Source organism: Panulirus ornatus, chromosome 6, assembly GCF_036320965.1.
Source record: "Panulirus ornatus isolate Po-2019 chromosome 6, ASM3632096v1, whole genome shotgun sequence".
Classification (NCBI taxonomy): Eukaryota; Metazoa; Arthropoda; class Malacostraca; order Decapoda; family Palinuridae; genus Panulirus; species Panulirus ornatus.
The window spans coordinates 55,315,050-55,329,544 of record NC_092229.1 but is presented as its reverse complement, the minus strand read 5'-3'; the positions used below and the strand labels follow the sequence as shown (position 1 = coordinate 55,329,544).

At 42.2% G+C, this 14,495-nt stretch overlaps 1 protein-coding gene across 1 annotated transcript in view; it reads left to right on the top strand.

The window, feature by feature from the left end:
* LOC139749254 (copper-transporting ATPase 1-like) overlaps positions 1–14,495 on the top strand; it is a 364,429-nt gene that overhangs the window by 318,948 nt on the left and 30,986 nt on the right. The window contains exon 24 of the mRNA XM_071662991.1: positions 3,330–3,400. Within this exon, the coding sequence (XP_071519092.1) occupies positions 3,330–3,400 (71 nt within the window). The remainder of the gene's footprint in view (positions 1–3,329; positions 3,401–14,495) is intronic.

The window sequence follows — 14,495 nt, the reverse complement described above, 5'->3', positions numbered from 1 at the left end:
ACCACACAATAATCATGTGATATAGCAGTTTGCTAAGTATTGCATGGTCAAGCTAGTGTTGAGGGAACACAAGCTGCCAGCTCTGAGGAAAAAAAACAAATAATACCATTAGAAGAGGGAAAGTGAACAAACATTGCAGCATAGGGCAAGTTGGTCAAGTTTTAAGTCAGACCACTTTCAACTCTACCCTGTCAAGTAAGGCTGCAGGGCTAGAACCACCCCAGATGTGAGAGCAGTACTCCATACAAGGACGGACCATTCCTTTTGTCTAAATGGAGCAACTATTTGGAAGAAAAGAAATTTCAGCATCTAAGTAGGGCTCCCAGTTTTTTAAAGGCAGACTTAGCTCTTTCTGTACGTGGGTTTCCAAGGAATTGTGGAAGTTACAGTATTACCAAATTTGTTCATTGAATCAAGAGGTGGAATTAGAGAACCATCAAAGGAGAGGGGTAAGTTGTAAGGAATTTTTGATTGATGGGTAGAGACTGGTTCTTGGGGGCATTACACATAACCACATCTGTTTACCCTACTGAGATATCCTGTCCAAGGTAGACTTTATTGAGGAATTTGTGTCGAGATGAGATTCTGATCGATTGAGAGAAGGAGCAGAATTGAAGGACATGGGGAATGCACTGTTGAGTCATTAGCATATGAGTGCATTTAGATATTCATGGAAGACAGGAAATTGCTGATAAAAAGGATAAAAAGTGTAGGGGACAGAGCAGAACCTTAAGGGACACTGCTGCTGAAGGGGAAAAGGAGGAGGCTGATCCATCAACAACCAGAGAGATAGATCAGCCAGAGAGGAAGGTAGATATGAGGAAGTGAAGCCAAAAGAGGGGAGCTTAGAGATGAGACTCCAATGCCAGACCATGTTAAAAACTTTGGCTTTGTCAAGGGCAACAACTTAGGATTACCCAAAATCTTTCAGGGATGATGACCAGCCTTTTGTAAGATAGGAAAGAATATCACCAGTGGCTCTTGCCTTATGGAAGCCATACATGTGATCAGAGAGAAGACTGTCAGATTCAAGATGTTTTAAGGATATGAGAGCTGAGGAGGGATTCAAAGACTTTGGAAAAGGTAGATGTCAAAGCAACAGGATGATAGTTCAAGGGATTAGAACAGTCACCCTTCTTAGCGATGGGATGTACCAATGCATGCTTCTAAGGAGAGAGAAAACTTCGGGCTTTTAAGCCAAATTGAAACACACAAGCAAGCACAGTTGTGAGTTCAGAGGCACAGTCTTTCTTTACATGGGGATGGATGCCATTAGGCCCATAAGCACTTTTGTGACAGTCCAAAAAGAGATTAGGGAGAGGGGCATAGGATTGATAAGAGGAGCATCAGTCCAAAAAGAGATTACAAGGAGGGGCATATAACTAGTGAAAGGAGCCTCAGGCAGTGAGGGGATGTTAGTCATCCAAGATGGAGTTAGAGGAGGAACGGGAAGAGCCTCAGGCAGTGAAGGGATGTTAGTCATCCACGATGGAGTTAGAGGAGGAACAGGAACCAGTGTGAGTTGCTTTGTTTATGGAAGAGACAGCTGTAGTGCCTTCAAAATGTAAAAGTGAAGGGAAGGTAGAATGACAGAAGTTGTCAGTGATGCACTTAGCCAAAGACCAAAAAAGAGTTATCAGTAGATGAGGAGAGGTTATATCATTTCCTTTGTATAAAGGAACTTTGCCACATGGATAACGTACTTGCAATGATTATGGGCAGATAAATGCTGAATTGGAATCGGAAGGACAGGATTGGTTGAACTATGGATTAGCAGAAGAGGTCATTTTGGAGGAAGAGGGGATAAATGCTCCTGTTACTGCAATGATAACCTTTGCTGTGCATGTGACAGAGACAGAAGCATCACCACTTAAGCAACCATAATTTACCCAAGGAAGTTTAGAAAAGAATTTTCATAAGTTATTCCAGTCAGCTTTGTTGAGGGACCAATATTTGCACTTAGATAGGGCTGCTGGATGGGGAAGTGCCTGAAGAATAGATACATAGATGAGAGTGTGATCAGATAACCCAATTAGGGGCAAGATATTGTAGTTACAGTTGTATGGATTAAAGGTGAAAAACAGATCCAGAATATTAGGAGAGTAGTCACAGCAGTCAGGAATATGGGTAGGGTGGGAGATGATTTGCTTTAGGTCATTGTAAATGGAGAACCCAAAGGCTTCAATCCCCTCACCTTCTGTATAGGAGGAATTCAACCATTCCCTATAGTGGATGTTGAAATCCCCTAAGTAAAGGATCTTGGCTTGCAGGTGAGAGGATGCCAAGTCTTATGGCAGGAGATTAGATAGTCATAGAAAGATGAAATTTGTAGAATTAGGAAAGCAATAGATGAAACAGGAAAAGTGTGGTAGTTGGGAAAGAGACCTTGAGCCACATTACATCAGAATTTGGAGCCTCAAGGTCCTCAAGCCATGCAGTAGGTGTGTTGGTGCAGGAATAAGCACATACTTCACTGATGAACCAGAAATGTGAGTAGAGATTATAGTTGGATATGAAAAAGGGGCTTGTGAGAAATCACCAGACATCTGGGTCTTGGAGAAAAGTAAGATATTTAGGGGAGGTACTTGACAGATGTTGTTCAACAGAAGAGAGGTTAATAGAGCAACCATGAATGTTGGTATAGTGTAGTGGAAAAAGAGAAAGGTCTATCAGAGAGGGAAAGGTTGTGGAAAGGGTTGGTACTACTACTGTCTGAGCTCCCCCTTTCATTGGCAGTAGATTCAGGCATAAACCTAGAGATTCTTAGCACCCTTTAATGCTAGAGACTAGGGGCCATAGATTTGTTGGACTCTAATATTATTATACTAAAAGATGAATGTGCAGACAGGAAATAGCAAGAGGACAAATATGAAGAAAATAAGTGAGGTGTATGGTACTTGTAAGAAGACGGCAGTATTAGCCCAGTAGTCCAGTTGTGATGAGACTAGGAAGTAAGACCAGCCATCCTAACATGGAGGATGTTAACAGCCTACTACCTAACTACGTAACCTTCTACCCCTGTATACCACATCACTCCAGTTCAAGCTATTCCATGCATGCTTTTCACCCTCCTGCATGTCCAAGCCCCATCTCCAATTTAGTATCCTGCCAAATAGATTTTGAATAAGATATGGAAAGCCTTGCAAGATAGATAGAGTATTTAATGTACTTACAGAAGTAAGAAATATGCATTGAGTAACTGCAGAAATATATAAGACCATTTTAGTCTGATTCACATAGCACATCAATATATCTCTCTGAGGGTGTGTAATAGTAATATGCACTAGCTGAGATGGAAAGGTAAATTGATTATAAATATTGTTTTACAGCCATGGATGGGTTCAGCTGCTATGGCCATGAGTTCAGTGTCTGTGGTTATGTCATCCCTTCTACTTAAGTTGTAAGTAATAAGTCACATTAGATGTGTTTGATACTGTTCTTTAAGTTTATATAATTATCAAATAAATTTCTGTTCATCTGTGTATATATTTTTTGTCAGTTCAGGTATCAAACTTTAGTAAAGCTTGAAATGGCATGTATGTAAGTGAAGCACTTGCCTTCTGCTTATCTTGTGAGAAAAATATTTTAAAACAGTCATTCATTTACATCTGTGTAACCTCTGATACTGTCCCCATCAAGTGAAAGAATCTTTAGGACTAGTGATTTTCCTTATGTGCTTTATTCTTCGGACAAGTAGAAATTATTTATGAAAATCATTATTGCATGCAAAAAGCTTAGCAATTTTTGTCCATATTTGATTGCTGATTCCCGGATTAGTGAGGTAGCACCAGGAAGCAGATGATGAAACATACATCCACTCACATACATGTATGTACATATACACACCTACACGTGCATCTACTTATATATACATATACATACACTTACACATACATACATGCAAACGTACATATTCATACTTGCTCTCCTTTATCCATTCCTGGCACCACCTTACTGTACAGGAAACAGTACAAATGCATGAAGGAAAGGAAAATAGGTAAGATATAGTGAAAGGACAAGTGCTAATGAAAGAGTAGCACTGTTTCTGAAGCAGGAGTTGTGGGAATGTGTGATAGTGTAAGGAAGTAAATTGTAGATTAATGTGGGTAAAACTTGAGTGTCAGTGGCAAGAGATGGGTGATTATTGGTGCTTATGCACCTAGCCATGAGGAGAAAGATGATGAGAGGCAAATGTTTTGGGAGAAGCTGAGTGAGTGTGGCAGCAGTTTTGATGTACAAGACCGGATAATAGTGATTTGAGGGTATAGTTGGTGGGCATGGAGTATTGTGTTGTGAGTGGAGATGTTGAAGAGCTTGTGGAGATGTGTGCTGAAAAAAGTGTTTGGGAATACCTGGTTTAAAGAGAGGGATATGCACATGTATATATATTTGAGTAAGAGATGGTCAACGGGCACTATTACACTACATATTGACTGATAGGCATGGAAAAGAGAGATTTTTTGGATGTAAATGTTCTGAGAGGGGTAGCTGGTGGAATAGCTGATCACTATCTTGTGGAGACAAGGGTGAAGATTTGTAGAGGTTTTCTAAAAAGAAAACAAAGTTGGGGAGAAGAGAGTTGTGAGAGTAAGTGAGCTTGGAAAGGAGATTTGTGGGAAGAAATATCCAAGGAGATTGAGTGTAGCATGGGAAAATGTGAAATCAAATGAAATGAGGGAAGTGGGTGAGCAATGGCAGGTATTTAGGAAAGTAGTGATGACATATACAAGAGATGCATGTGGCATGCAAAAGATGGGAGTTAGGCAGATTAGAAAGGGTAATGAGTGGTGGGATAAAAAGTAGAGTTGATAGTGAAAGAGAAGAGAGGTGTTTGGGCATTATGTACAGGGAAGGAGTGCATATGATTGGGAGATGTTGAGTGAAAGTGGCAGGAGGTCAGGAGGAAGATGCAAGGCTTGAGAAAGTGGTATATGAGAGTTGGGATGATAGTATCATTAAACTTTCATGAGAATAAAAAGATGTTTTGGAAGGAGGTAAATGATATGTGAAAGACGAGAGAACAAATGGGGACATTAGTGAAGGGGGGCAAAAAGGGAAGTGATAACAGGTAGTGATGAAGTTGAGGAGGAAATGGAGTGAGTATTTTGAAGGATTGTTAAATATGTTTGATGATAGCATGTCAGATGTAGGGTGCTTTGGTTGGGGTGACATGCAAAGTGAGAAAGTCATGGAGAGTGGTTTGGTGAAGAGGGAGAATGTGGTGAAAGCATTGTTTTAAGATGAAATAAGGCAATGCATTTGGAGTGAATGGTACTGCAGTTGAATTTATTAAGAAAGGTGTTGACTGTTTTTGATTAGTTGTTAAAGGTTTCCATTGTATGTATGTATGTATGATGGCGAGGTGCCTGAGGATTGGTGGAATACATTTATAATGGCTTTGTATAAAGGCAGGAGGGGTAAAGGTGAGTGTTCAAACTCCAGAGGCATGAGTTTTTTAGAGTGTACCTGGTAAGTTGTATGGGAGGTTATTGATTGAGAGGGTGAAGGTAGATACAAAGCATCAGACTGGAGAGGAGCATTGTGGGTTCAGAAGTGGTTGAGGATGTATGAATCATGTGATCTATTTAAAGAAAGTTTAGAAATACTTAGAAAAATTGTTGGATGTGTTTGTGGCATTTGCATCTGGAGAAGGCATAGGATAGGGTTTATAGAGATGCTTTGTGGAAGGTCCTAAGAATGTATGTTGTGGGAGGAAAGCTGCTAGAAGCAGTGAGAAGTTTTTATCAAGGGTGTAAAGATTATGTATGAGTAGAGAGTGAATAGTTCCAAGTGAAGGTTTGGTACATCGACCCCAGTGGACGGCACGCATTTTTCCAATTCACTCTATTCCTTGCATTCCTTTCACCCTCCCGCGTGTTCAGGGCCCGATCACCCAAAAGATTTTTTTGCTCCATCTTTCCACCTCCAATTTGATCTCCCACTTCTTGTTCCCTCCTCCTCTGACACATATATCCTCTTCATCAACCTTTCCCCTTTCATTCTGTCCATATGTCCATACCATTTCAACACACCCTCTTTTGCTTTTCCAACCACTCTCTTTTTATTTCCACACATCTGTCTTACCCTTTCAGTACTTATTCAGTCAAAACCACCTCACACTACATATTGTCCTCAAACATTTCATTTTGAACACATCCATCCTCCTCCGTACACCCCTATATATAGCCCATGCCTTGCAACCTATAATATTGTTAGAACTACTATTCCGTCAAACATACCTATTTTTGCTCTCAGAGATAATGTTCTCTCTTTCCATGCATTCCTCATCACTCCCAGAAACTTGCCCCCTCCTCTACCCTATGACTCACTTCAGCTTCCATGGTTCCATTCACTCCCAAGTCCACTCCCAGATATCTAAAATACTTCACTTCCTCCAATTTTTCTCCATTCAAACTTACAGCCCAACTAACTTGTCCCTCAACCCTGTTGAACCTGATAACTTTGCTCTTATTCACATTTACTCTTAAATTTTTCTGCTTTCAAACTGACAGCCCAACTAACTTGTCCCTCAACCCTGCTGAACCCTGCTGTGTTAGCGAGGTAGGGCAAGGAAACAGATGAAAGAATGGCCCAACCCACCCACATACACATGTATATACATACACGTCCACACACGCACATATACATACCTATACATCTCAACGTATACATATATATATACACACACATACATATACATATATACACATGCACATAATTCATACTGTCTCCCCTTATTCATTCCCATCACCACCCCGCCACACATGAAATAACAACCTCCTCCCCCTACATGTGTGAGAGGTAGTGCTAGGAAAAGACAACAAAGGCCACACTCGCTCACACTCATTCTCTAGCTGTCATGTGTAATGCACTGAAACCACAGCTCCCTTTCCACATCCAGGCCCCACAGAACTTTCCATGGTTTACCCCAGACACTTCATATGCCCTGGTTCAATTCATTGACAGCACATCGACCCCGGTATACCACACCCTTCCAGTTCACTCTATTCCTTGCACGCCTTTCACCCTCCTGCATGTTCAGGTCCCGATCCCTCAAAATCTTTTTCACTCCATCTTTCCACCTCCAATATGGTCTACCACTTCTCCTCGTTCCCTTCACCCCTGACACATATATCCTTTTTGTCAATCTTTCCTCACTCATTCTCTCCATGTGACCAAACCATTTCAAAACACCATCTTCTACTCTCGCAACCACACTCTTTTTATTACCACACATCTCTCATACCGTTTCCTTACTCACTCGATCAAACCACCTCACGCCACATATTGTCCTCAAACATCTCATTTCCAGCACATCCACCCTCCTCTGCACAGCTCTGTCTATACCCCATGCCTTGCAGTCATATAACATTGCTTGCTGGAACCACTGTTCCTTCAAACATACCCATTTTTGCTTTCCAAGATAACGTTCTCGACTTCCACACATTCTTCAATGCTCCCAGAACTTTCACCCCCTCCCCCACCCTATGATTCACTTCCGTTTCCATGGTTCCATCTGCTGCCAAATCCACTCCCAGATATCTAAAACACTTCACTTCCTCCAGTTTTTCCATTCAGACTTACATCACAATTGACGTGTCCCTCAACCCTACTGTACCTAATAACCTTGCTCTTATTCACATTTACTCTCAGCTTTCTTCTTTCACACACTTTACCAAACTCAATCACCAGCTTCTGCAGTTCCTCACCTGAATCAGCCACCAGTGCTGTATTATCAGCAAACACAACTGACTCACTTCCCAAGCTCTCTCATCGACAACAGACTGCATACTTGCCTCTCTTTCCAAAACTCTTGCATTCACCTTCCTAATAACACCATCCATAAACAAATTAAACAACCATGGAGACATCACACACCCCTGCCGCAAACCAACATTCACTGAGAACCAATCACATTCCTCTCTTCCTACATGTACACATGCCTTACATCCTCGATAAAAACTTTTCACTGCTTCTAACAACTTACCTCCCACTCCATATATTCTTAATACCTTCCCCAGAGCATCTCTATCAACTCTATCATATGCCTTCTCCAGATCCATAAATGCTACATACAAATCAATTTTTCTTTTCTAAGTATTTCTCACACACATCCTTCAAAGCAAACACCTGATCCACACATCCTCTACCACTTCTGAAACCACACTGCTCTTCCCCAGTCTGATGCTCTGTACATGCCTTCACCCTTTCAATCAATACCTTCCCATATGATTTACCAGAAATACTCAACAAACTTATACCTCTGTAATTTGAGCACTCACTCTTATCCCCTTAGCCTTTACAATGGCACTATGCAAGCATTCTGCCAATCCTCAGGCACCTCATCATGAGTCATACATACATTGATTAACCTTACTAACCAGTCAACAATACAGTCACCCCCTTTTTTAATAAATTCCACTGCACTACCATCCAAACCCGCTGCCTTGCCAGCTTTCATCTTCCACAAAGCTTTTACTACCTCTTCTATGTTTACCGAATCATTCTCCCTAACCAACCCTCTCACTTTGCACACCACCTCGACCAAAATGCCCTATATCTGCCACTCTGTCATGAAACACATTCAACAAACCATCAAAATACTCACTCCATCTCCTTCTCGCATCACCACTACTTGTTATCACCTCCCCATTAGCCCCCTTCACTGATGTTCCCATTTGTTTCCTTGTCTTATGCAATTTATTTACCTCATTCCAAAACATCTTTTTATTTTCCCTAAAATTCAATGATACTCTCTCACCCCAACTCTCATTTCCCCTCTTTTTCACCTCTTGCACCTTCCTCTTGACCTCCTGCCTCTTTCTTTTATACATCTCCCACTCATTTGCATTATTTCCCTGCAAAAATTGTCCAAATGCCTCTCTCTTCTCTTTCACTAATAATCTTACTTCTTCATCCCACCACTCACTACCCTTTCTAATCTGCCCACCTCCCACGCTTCTCATGCCACAAGCATCTTTTGCGCGAGCCATCGCTGCTTCCCTAAATACATTCCACTCCTCCCCCACTCCCCTTACATCCTTTGTTACATCCTTTCCATTCTGTACTCAGTCTCTCCTGGTACTTCCTCATACAAGTCTCCTTTCCAAGCTCACTTACTCTCACCACCCTCTTCACCCCCAACATTCTCTCTTCTTTTCTGAAAACCACTACGTTGACGCTGGTATACCACATCGATCCAATTCACTCTATTCCTTGCCCGCCTTTCACCCTCCTGCATGTTCAGGCCCCGATCACTCAAAATCTTTTTCACTCCATCTTTCCACCTCCAATTTGGTCTCCCACTTCTCCTCGTTCCCTCCACCTCCGACACATATATCCTCTTGGTCAATCTTTCCTCACTCATTCTCTCCATGTACCCAAACCATTTCAAAACACCCTCTTCTGCTCTCTCAACCACGCTCTTTTTATTTCCACACATCTCTCTTACCCTTACATTACTTTCTCGATCAAACCACCTCACACCACATATTGTGCTTAAACATCTCATTTCCAGCACATCCACCCTCCTGCGCACAACTCTATCCATAGCCACGCCTCACAACCATACAACATTGTTGGAACCACTATTCCTTCAAACATACCCATTTTTGCTTTCCGAGATAATGTTCTCTCTTTCCATGCATTCCTCATCACTCCCAGAAACTTGCCCCCTCCTCTACCCTATGACTCACTTCAGCTTCCATGGTTCCATTCACTCCCAAGTCCACTCCCAGATATCTAAAATACTTCACTTCCTCCAATTTTTCTCCATTCAAACTTACAGCCCAACTAACTTGTCCCTCAACCTGTTGAACCTGATAACTTTGCTCTTATTCACATTTACTCTTAAATTTTTCTGCTTTCAAACTGACAGCCCAACTAACTTGTCCCTCAACCCTGCTGAACCCTGCTGTGTTAGCGAGGTAGGGCAAGGAAACAGATGAAAGAATGGCCCAACCCACCCACATACACATGTATATACATACACGTCCACACACGCACATATACATACCTATACATCTCAACGTATACATATATATATACACACACATACATATACATATATACACATGCACATAATTCATACTGTCTCCCCTTATTCATTCCCATCACCACCCCGCCACACATGAAATAACAACCTCCTCCCCCTACATGTGTGAGAGGTAGTGCTAGGAAAAGACAACAAAGGCCACACTCGCTCACACTCATTCTCTAGCTGTCATGTGTAATGCACTGAAACCACAGCTCCCTTTCCACATCCAGGCCCCACAGAACTTTCCATGGTTTACCCCAGACACTTCATATGCCCTGGTTCAATTCATTGACAGCACATCGACCCCGGTATACCACACCCTTCCAGTTCACTCTATTCCTTGCACGCCTTTCACCCTCCTGCATGTTCAGGTCCCGATCCCTCAAAATCTTTTTCACTCCATCTTTCCACCTCCAATATGGTCTACCACTTCTCCTCGTTCCCTTCACCCCTGACACATATATCCTTTTTGTCAATCTTTCCTCACTCATTCTCTCCATGTGACCAAACCATTTCAAAACACCATCTTCTACTCTCGCAACCACACTCTTTTTATTACCACACATCTCTCATACCGTTTCCTTACTCACTCGATCAAACCACCTCACGCCACATATTGTCCTCAAACATCTCATTTCCAGCACATCCACCCTCCTCTGCACAGCTCTGTCTATACCCCATGCCTTGCAGTCATATAACATTGCTTGCTGGAACCACTGTTCCTTCAAACATACCCATTTTTGCTTTCCAAGATAACGTTCTCGACTTCCACACATTCTTCAATGCTCCCAGAACTTTCACCCCCTCCCCCACCCTATGATTCACTTCCGTTTCCATGGTTCCATCTGCTGCCAAATCCACTCCCAGATATCTAAAACACTTCACTTCCTCCAGTTTTTCCATTCAGACTTACATCACAATTGACGTGTCCCTCAACCCTACTGTACCTAATAACCTTGCTCTTATTCACATTTACTCTCAGCTTTCTTCTTTCACACACTTTACCAAACTCAATCACCAGCTTCTGCAGTTCCTCACCTGAATCAGCCACCAGTGCTGTATTATCAGCAAACACAACTGACTCACTTCCCAAGCTCTCTCATCGACAACAGACTGCATACTTGCCTCTCTTTCCAAAACTCTTGCATTCACCTTCCTAATAACACCATCCATAAACAAATTAAACAACCATGGAGACATCACACACCCCTGCCGCAAACCAACATTCACTGAGAACCAATCACATTCCTCTCTTCCTACATGTACACATGCCTTACATCCTCGATAAAAACTTTTCACTGCTTCTAACAACTTACCTCCCACTCCATATATTCTTAATACCTTCCCCAGAGCATCTCTATCAACTCTATCATATGCCTTCTCCAGATCCATAAATGCTACATACAAATCAATTTTTCTTTTCTAAGTATTTCTCACACACATCCTTCAAAGCAAACACCTGATCCACACATCCTCTACCACTTCTGAAACCACACTGCTCTTCCCCAGTCTGATGCTCTGTACATGCCTTCACCCTTTCAATCAATACCTTCCCATATGATTTACCAGAAATACTCAACAAACTTATACCTCTGTAATTTGAGCACTCACTCTTATCCCCTTAGCCTTTACAATGGCACTATGCAAGCATTCTGCCAATCCTCAGGCACCTCATCATGAGTCATACATACATTGATTAACCTTACTAACCAGTCAACAATACAGTCACCCCCTTTTTTAATAAATTCCACTGCACTACCATCCAAACCCGCTGCCTTGCCAGCTTTCATCTTCCACAAAGCTTTTACTACCTCTTCTATGTTTACCGAATCATTCTCCCTAACCAACCCTCTCACTTTGCACACCACCTCGACCAAAATGCCCTATATCTGCCACTCTGTCATGAAACACATTCAACAAACCATCAAAATACTCACTCCATCTCCTTCTCGCATCACCACTACTTGTTATCACCTCCCCATTAGCCCCCTTCACTGATGTTCCCATTTGTTTCCTTGTCTTATGCAATTTATTTACCTCATTCCAAAACATCTTTTTATTTTCCCTAAAATTCAATGATACTCTCTCACCCCAACTCTCATTTCCCCTCTTTTTCACCTCTTGCACCTTCCTCTTGACCTCCTGCCTCTTTCTTTTATACATCTCCCACTCATTTGCATTATTTCCCTGCAAAAATTGTCCAAATGCCTCTCTCTTCTCTTTCACTAATAATCTTACTTCTTCATCCCACCACTCACTACCCTTTCTAATCTGCCCACCTCCCACGCTTCTCATGCCACAAGCATCTTTTGCGCGAGCCATCGCTGCTTCCCTAAATACATTCCACTCCTCCCCCACTCCCCTTACATCCTTTGTTACATCCTTTCCATTCTGTACTCAGTCTCTCCTGGTACTTCCTCATACAAGTCTCCTTTCCAAGCTCACTTACTCTCACCACCCTCTTCACCCCCAACATTCTCTCTTCTTTTCTGAAAACCACTACGTTGACGCTGGTATACCACATCGATCCAATTCACTCTATTCCTTGCCCGCCTTTCACCCTCCTGCATGTTCAGGCCCCGATCACTCAAAATCTTTTTCACTCCATCTTTCCACCTCCAATTTGGTCTCCCACTTCTCCTCGTTCCCTCCACCTCCGACACATATATCCTCTTGGTCAATCTTTCCTCACTCATTCTCTCCATGTACCCAAACCATTTCAAAACACCCTCTTCTGCTCTCTCAACCACGCTCTTTTTATTTCCACACATCTCTCTTACCCTTACATTACTTTCTCGATCAAACCACCTCACACCACATATTGTGCTTAAACATCTCATTTCCAGCACATCCACCCTCCTGCGCACAACTCTATCCATAGCCCACGCCTCACAACCATACAACATTGTTGGAACCACTATTCCTTCAAACATACCCATTTTTGCTTTCCGAGATAATGTTCTCGACTTCCACACATTCTTCAAGGCTCCCAAGATTTTCGCCCCCTCCCCCACCCTATGATTCACTTCCACTTCCATGGTTCCATCTGCTGCCAGATCCACTCCCAAATATATAAAACACTTTACTTCCTCCAGTTTTTCTCCATTCAAACTTACCTCCCAATTGACTTGACCCTCAACCCTACTGTACTTAATAACCTTGCTCTTATTCACGTTTACTCTTAACTTTCTTCTTTCACACACTTTACCAAACTCAGTCACCAGCTTCTGCAGTTTCTCACATGAATCAGCCACCAGCGCTGTATCATCAGCAAACAACAACTGACTCCCTTCCCAAGCTCTCTCATCCCCAACAGACTTCATACTTGCCCCTCTATCCAAAACTCTTGCATTTACCTCCCTAACATCCCCATCCATAAACAAATTAAACAACCATGGAGACATCACACACCCCTCCCGCAAACCTACATTCACTGAGAACCAATCACTTTCCTCTCTTCCTTCATGTACACATGCCTTACATCCTCGATAAAAACTTTTCACTGCTCCTAACAACTTGCCTCCCACACCATATATTCTTAGTACCTTCCACAGAACATCTCTATCAACTCTATCATATGCCATCTCCAGATCCATAAATGCTACATACAAATCCATTTGCTTATCTAAGTATTTCTCACATACATTCTTCAAAGCAAACACCTGATCCACACATCCTCTACCACTTCTGAAACCACACTGCTCTTCCCCAATCTGATGCTCCGTACATGCCTTAACCCTCTCAATCAATACCCTCCCATATAATTTCCCAGGAATACTCAACAAACTTATACCTCTGTAATGTGAGCACTCACTCTTATCCCCTTTGCCTTTTTACAATGGCACTATGCACGCTTTCCGCCAATCCTCAGGCACCTCACCATGAATCATACTTACATTGAATAACCTTACCAACCAGTCAACAGTACAGTCACCCCCTTTTTTAAGAAATTCCACTGCAATACCATCCAAACCTGCTGCCTTACCGGCTTTCATATGTATACTTATGTATATCTCTCTTTTTAAACCAGGTATTCCCAATCACCAGTCCTTTTTCAGCACATAAATCTACAAGCTCTTCACCATTTCCATTTACAACACTAAACACCCCATGTACACCAATTATTCCATCAACTGCCACACTGCTCACCTTTGCATTTAAATCACCCATCACTATAACCCAGTCTCGTGCATCAAAACTACTAACACACTCACTCAGCTGCTTCCAAAACACTTGCCTCTCATGATCTTTCTTCTCATGCCCAGATACATATCCACCAATAATCACCCATCTCTCTCCATCCACTTTCAGTTTTACCCCTATCAATCTAGAGTTTACTTTCTTACACTCTATCACATCCTCCCACCACTCCTGTTTCAGGAGTAGTGCTACTCCTTCCCTTGCTCTTGTCCTCTCACAAACCCCTGACTTTACTCCCAAGATAGGGGAGAAAAAATAC